Source organism: Chenopodium album, chromosome 25 (genome assembly GCF_948465745.1).
Source record: "Chenopodium album chromosome 25, dcCheAlbu1.1, whole genome shotgun sequence".
Lineage (NCBI taxonomy): Eukaryota > Viridiplantae > Streptophyta > Magnoliopsida > Caryophyllales > Amaranthaceae > Chenopodium > Chenopodium album.
In genome coordinates, this window is record NC_137858.1 from 19567683 (window position 1) to 19574718 (window position 7036).

Sequence of the window (7036 nt, forward strand, 5' to 3'; positions counted from 1 at the left end):
TTCAGTCAATGAGAACAGACCCTAAATTAAAAATTAAACTTATTTTGACCAATTATGTAGTGACACATTTACATTAAACTTTTTGTTACAAAAATTTACCTATTTTTCATCAAGTTAAAGGTTACTTGGGACCATTGGAAGCAAATTAATATTGAAGTTCGGATTATTAAAAAATAATCAAAACTTGGGATTATTGTGAGTGAATGAGGCAAAGTTGGAATTATTCTCGTCATTTTTTTTCCTATAAGAAATATATTAAATACTTGTAATAATATTATTAATTTTTAATTTTTAATAATAATAATATAAATAATATTTTTTAATTTTAATTAATAATAATAAATATATTAATTAATATTTAAAGATAATAGTATTTAATAATAATAATATAAATAATATTTAATAATTTTTAATAATAATAATAATTAATATTTAATAAAAATAATAAAAATTTACTATAATTATAGTATTAGTAATAAAAATAAATAATAACAATAATAATAATAATAATGAAATCTGTTCTGCTCTACTCGGCTTCTGCTCTGTTAAAAGAATAGGGCCTTAGTATCCTAATAGAGTCTGCTATCATAATTTTAATTTTAAGGCAAATAGCCTACTCAATCAATCATTAGAGTAGAATGGATAACCACGATATTCACAACAACACGAAAAAAATTTAATTTTATTCAGATAATAACCACGATATCTGAATAAAATTCAGAATTAAGATATACGACGAAGTGCTCACCCTCAATCTCATTGTCTTGACCAAACCGAAACAAAATCCCATATTAAACAAAACAATCATCACCCAACTAACAACATTACAGCTCCATTATTAGCTGTGCTAGAAAACACACACGACTTTATATTGCTCAGAATTCATTGCTGACGCTTTTTTCTGCTGCCATTTTTGCAGAAATAAGCAACAATGAGTTCTGATTCTGAAGCAGGTTTAGGGGGAGGTGGAAATGATCTTCGAAAACCCTTTCTTCATACTGGAAGTTGGTATCGAATGGGTTCTAGACAATCCAGTTTGATGGGTTCTTCTCAAGTTATTCGAGAAAGTTCTATTTCTGTTCTTGCTTGTGTTCTTATTGTTGCTCTTGGTCCTATTCAATTTGGCTTTACTGTAAGAATTTTGACTTTTTTGTGGTTTTATTTTGTTGGGTTTTTGCTGAATTTTGTTGGGTTTTTATTGAATTTTGCTTTTTGTTTGTTTTTTTTAGTGTGGGTATTCATCTCCCACTCAATCTGCAATTACTGAAGAGCTTGGTCTTTCTGTTGCTGAGGTAATTGATTGATCATTGTTTAAGGGGTTAATTTGAAATTATTTATTTGTGATTTTAATGTTATTGATTTTGTTTTTGTTGGATGAACAATATTTGTTTAGTACTCTTGGTTTGGTTCTTTGTCGAATGTGGGTGCTATGGTTGGTGCTATTGCGAGTGGTCAAATTTCGGAGTATATTGGAAGAAAAGGGGTAATGAACCAATTGATTTTGTTTCATCATTGTGATTGATTACCACATTTTATGCAATTATTAAGATTTTATATTTTTTTTTTTTTTTGTATTAACAGTCTTTGATGATTGCTGCTATTCCTAACATAATTGGATGGCTTGCTATATCATTTGCCAAAGTAAGTTGTTGTAACTGTTGTTTAATTGCGCAACAAAATTTTAACATGACCATGAATTTGATTTTGGGAGTCTCGTATTGCACTGCTTTATGCTGCTCAATTCTTTGTGCAAGTAGGATTCTTCATTTCTGTATATGGGAAGGATGTTGGCAGGATTTGGCGTGGGAATAATTTCATACACGGTAATTTCTGTGGTTCTGTTTGGTTGATTTTGGTGGAGAATTATGAGAAAATCAGATGAATCCTAATATTTTAGCTAATTCGGAGTATAGGTTCCTGTGTACATTTCTGAAATAGCACCACAGAATTTGAGAGGAGCATTGGGCTCAGTAAATCAGGTTTGTTTGGTGTTTGATATTTCCGTTTGATGTTGTAGTTATTTTAGTGATCCTGTAACCATAAACTTTGTGGTTTTGATTTGGTCATATTTTGTTCTTTGGTAATAGCTATCTGTTACAATAGGCATAATGCTGGCTTATTTGCTTGGGCTTTTTGTTCCGTGGAGAATACTTGCAGTGTTAGGTAATTCTTTGGTTAATCTCTTCGCATGTGTTGCTCAAGTATATGTGGTGCTTTCTGACTTCATATTTGCCACTATGGTTGGTTATAACATTAAGTTGAATCAAGGTTGTTCTGTTATGTCAATGCTGTTTTGCAATAAAATTTCAACTCTGTGTTTTGAGAAAAGTGATTTGGATTTTGGAAAGTGCATTCTATTAGCACCCAGTGACATTCAATCATTCATCATAAAAATAATTAAATCACATATAGGATAATTTCATTGACAATTATCCAGGGTTTTAGATTTGTATATTATCATTACTTTACATAATTCTCAACTTGAGAGGGTTTTAGATTACTTAGAAAGCCTTCACTCACCTAACTAAATTAATCTAGCTTGTTTTTAGGTTTCACTTGCCTAATCTATGTTACTTGAACTCGATTACCCATGTTCGACACATGTTCGTGTCCAAGTGTCCGACTCAACTAAAAATGAAGTGTCTTACCCATGTCTGAGTGTCGAGGGTCTGACACGGGTACTTGAGGTGAGATGAAAAGTCCGAATAACAAAGCCGGGCTAATATCGGGTCTTTTAATTATTATCACTTAGTGCTAATAATAATATCTCTCAAGTTTACATTTGTTCACACTTCTCACAAAATAATACGAAGTATATGGAACCAACTATTACTCAAATCAATGCACATCTCAAAATAATTACAAAAATGCCTTAAAGGAGCCTCCTTTCCATGAGGGTGAGTCCTATTTATTGAACTGATCAAATGTTGTGCATCTATTTACCAGGAATATTGCCATGTACTATATTGATCCCTGGTTTATTCTTCATACCGGAATCTCCTAGGTGGTTGGTATGTTATCTCAAGCTCCTTGCTTCTGCCTCATTAGTGTACTTCTGACTAATGATAATAAAATGTATTATAAATATCACTTTCAGGCAAAAATGGGCTTGATGGAAGATTTTGAGGTTTCCTTGCAAGTTCTTCGTGGCTTTGACAATGATATATCTCTTGAGGTCAATGAAATAAAGGTAATAATTGTCAGATGCCTTCTCCTTTCTGAGGCTTATGAAGTGGATATAAAGAGCCGTGTTTTATCTGTTGTTGGTGTTATGTGTTTTAGAGATCTGTTGCTTCAAGTAGCAAAAGAACCACCATAAGATTCGCAGAACTACGACAAAGAAGATATTGGTATCCTTTGATGGTAATACTTAATGTCTGCTCTCCTTGATTTCAATTATTACATGGTCAATCTTTAGAGTTTACATGCTTGCCTCCTCTGCAGGTAGGAAATGGGTTACTTATCTTGCAGCAACTGAGTGGAATCAATGGTGTTCTGTTCTATTCCAGTACCATATTCAAAGAGGCTGGTAAGCTTAAATTTGTCTTGCTATGTTTGTTAATTTATCAATTGGATGTCTAAAGTTAGAGTCCAATCCTAGAAGCCTCTAAACTGTAATAGTATGATTCAGATCTGGCCTATATGATGTTAGAGAGAAGAATTTCATGTTATTAGAATATGCCCCCTTTTTAATTTGTTTGAATAGAATCAAGTCATACGACGGAGGGGCCGGGGGGAGGGTGGAGCACAGATGTGTTATCTTTATTTTAGTACTTGGTATAGCTTTTATAAGCTTATAAAATTTCTTGTTTTAATTGGTTTTAAATAGGGGTGTCATCAAGCAATGCTGCAACAGTTGGCCTTGGTGCTGTTCAGGTGTGCTTACTGTGTCTCTGTTAAAAACAATTCACTAATCAACTTCAATAGCAATATTTAAATAGTTTTGTTTCCATGTATTTTCATCCTATTAGGTGATTGCAACTGTGGTAACTACGTGGCTGGTGGATAAATCAGGACGTAGGTTTCTTCTAATTGTAAGTAAATAAAGTATTAATATTTTTGCATTAGTGAGTGATAGAAAAGAAATTTTGGACTATGTTTCATTACTCATTGTCCGTGGCTGCAATAGCTTTCTTCTGCAGGGATGACACTTTGCCTTCTAGTGGTTGCAGCATCCTTTTTCTTAAAGGTGATAATGAATGCAACTTTGTACCTGTTGAGCACTGCTCACTCCTAAATAGTTTTTAGCTTCGTAGAGGGTTTGCTAAATGTTGTGTTTGATTTCAGGATATTGTAGGAATTGAATCTTCATGGCACAATGCATTCTCCATCATTTCGGTTGTAGGCGTTGTGGTATGTTGATGAAACTACTCTTGTTACACCATTGTGGCAATTTGCCACTTTTTGAACATTTGTCATGCGGTCCTCACCTAATCATTCTTCCAGGCTATGGTTGTTTGTTTCTCACTAGGAATTGGGGCCATTCCATGGATTATAATGTCAGAGGTATGTATTTCTTTCTGGACTATAATTTGCATGTTTTCTTAGCATTTATTGGAGCTTTTTATGTATTTAATTTATTTATTATTTAAATATTCTATGCTGAAGTCTAAATATTCTACTGTTATAGAAGCATGCTGTTGAGGCATGGAAAATCAACCGAAAGAAAGAATCAAAAACATTAATAATGGAAGAATTAACGAAGAAAACATCCTGTTTTTTAAATAAAATTATACGTACAGTGATCAATTCACTGCTAACTCTTTAGCTTTAGTTAGCATTTGGCTACTAATTTTATGCAGAAATTACTTCCAAAAGCAACTCACGATGTCAATTTCATCCTTAGAAACTATCTAAATATGAGTGGTTTTTACTTAGTTCCTTTGTGTTCGAAATTTATGAAGTAATTTATAACCCAAGAGAAGACTACAACTTCATTGCTTACTATCTTCAATTGACTTCATAAACTAAAACAGTAGTGGTTAAACAGTAGTAGTTCAAGAAAAAAAGAAAAAACTAAAACAGTAGTGGTTAAATATATGACTTGCAACCCAGAGCAGTAGAGTTTCCTCGCAATTTTTTTATCAAGTGAATTGCAATTTGGTATATCAATAGCTCTAGCAAACAATTATTCCCAAAATATACTCTAACCCGGTAACCTATCCTATCCACTAGAAGGTGGCATTGATAGCACGTGGGTTGGCCAAGGTCTACTAAATTTTAAAAACTACCTTTGTGATATATTTAGATCTAATACCCCATTTGATTGCTTCAGTGACAAGACTCACAACTGTTACTATCTTACCATACATATTTTTAAGTTTTTACGACTATCTACCATGGATATGAACTTATAAAACAATATGTACTTATAAAACAAACCACTACAGTGCTACTGGTCGCAAAAATTATAGAAACCTCATTACAATCACCAAATTAATCTTGAGAAATACTCCCTATGTCCGTCAATACCTACCCTTATCTTTTGGACACATTTACATAACTTCGACAATCAACATCTTTGATTATCTAGGAGCATTATTACTAAAATATTGAAATTATTGATATATGCAAATGTGCATTCAGAGTAGTCCAACAATATATATTTGTAGAAAAAAATTTAATACTTATAATGTAGTTTTAGTATATGGTCAAAGTAAGTATATGAATAGTGCAAAGAGTCTAAGAGAGTAAGGTACTGTAGGAAAAAGAGAATAATGCAGCAGAATAGATGTAAGTGATGGAGTTGGAGTTGTAATGACAGAAGGTGTGATTAAATCACAACTCATAACAATACAAGCAAACAAAGTATCAAGCATCGATTTGATTACATAACTGGCACCTTTGTGCATCTATAAGAAAGAGAACATAGAAAGTTTGTTCGGTTTAATTACAGAGATTTTAGAAAATAATAAAGATATTTCAATGAGTCTAAAGATCCTTTTGTTGGGAGGTTGTCTTTTTCAAAGTAAAAAAAGAAAAGAAAAAGAAAAAAGAAAGAAAAAAAAAAGAAAAAAAAAAGAAGGAAGTTTTGCCTTGAATTTTCTTGCAATTTTGAGTTTCAAAAACTGGGAGCATGAATTTCATGAGAACCTGTGCTATATTGACCCAGAGCACTAGTTATTTTGTTGATAAAAGCACTGCTGTGTGACGAACATAATCTTTGGATGCTGGTAGTAGGATACATAATCTTTTACTTGTATTGCTTGCAAAAACATGTCTTACTCTGGGCCAACTCTGGCTTCGTTAAGCACTATTTGTGCCATACCACTTCATGTTCTCCTTCAGCACTCGTACATAACAGACTTTAGTTCCATGATCTTTAATTCGGTTGCTGGAAAATTTAACATGCCTGAAACTTGCAGATCCTCCCAATTAACATCAAAGGGCTAGCTGGAAGTATTGCTACACTTGCCAATTGGTTCATAGCATGGGTTGTCACTATGACTGCAAACATAATGTTGTCTTGGAATAGTGGAGGTGCTTTTCTTCTCTTTTTCTCATAGCATGACTCCTTTCTCAGTTTGCTGCGATAAAAATTGAGAGCAGCTTAGTAGTTAGTCATGTCATCAAATATGTTTTCGCTGATTACTCTGTTTTCCCACTTTAGGTACATTCTCTATATATATGCTTGTCTGTGCCTTCACTGTGGCCTTCGTTTACCTTTGGGTCCCTGAGACAAAGGGAAGAACATTGGAGGAGATTCAGTATTCACTGAGATGATGAGCCGGATTTATGATAGACATTTCTGTGGGTGTCTAGCATTAGGCTCGATTCAGTCCAAGTTAACATTTTTCAGCTTGATGGATCTAGCAATGCTGGGTAAATACTTGTATATGCACTTGTAACTTCTATCATCTAGTCGAATATTGAAGTCACTTATGGAAGAGTTATGTAATGCAACAGAAGTTCCCTGCTGTTTTTTCTATTTTTTTTCTTTCTATTTTCATCTTTTTTTCTCTTCCTACCTCTTGAAGATTTTGACAATAATTGTTTTGTCTTTAGCTCAGCCATCTATACCATGATTCTTGCAGAA

The 7036-nt window shown here is 33.1% G+C and overlaps 1 protein-coding gene across 1 annotated transcript; it reads left to right on the forward strand.

Moving 5' to 3' along the window:
- The first annotated feature begins 702 nt into the window (after positions 1 to 702).
- LOC145613355 (sugar transporter ERD6-like 6) lies at positions 703 to 7036 on the forward strand. Its single transcript, XM_081668448.1, has 18 exons — positions 703 to 1132; positions 1230 to 1292; positions 1394 to 1483; positions 1582 to 1641; positions 1758 to 1823; positions 1914 to 1979; positions 2088 to 2163; positions 2947 to 3011; positions 3098 to 3190; positions 3283 to 3363; positions 3445 to 3529; positions 3830 to 3876; positions 3972 to 4034; positions 4130 to 4189; positions 4288 to 4353; positions 4447 to 4506; positions 6366 to 6480; positions 6611 to 7036. Exons 1-18 carry the CDS (start codon positions 932 to 934, stop codon positions 6721 to 6723), a joined length of 1470 nt encoding a protein of 489 aa, XP_081524574.1. The 5' UTR covers positions 703 to 931; the 3' UTR covers positions 6724 to 7036.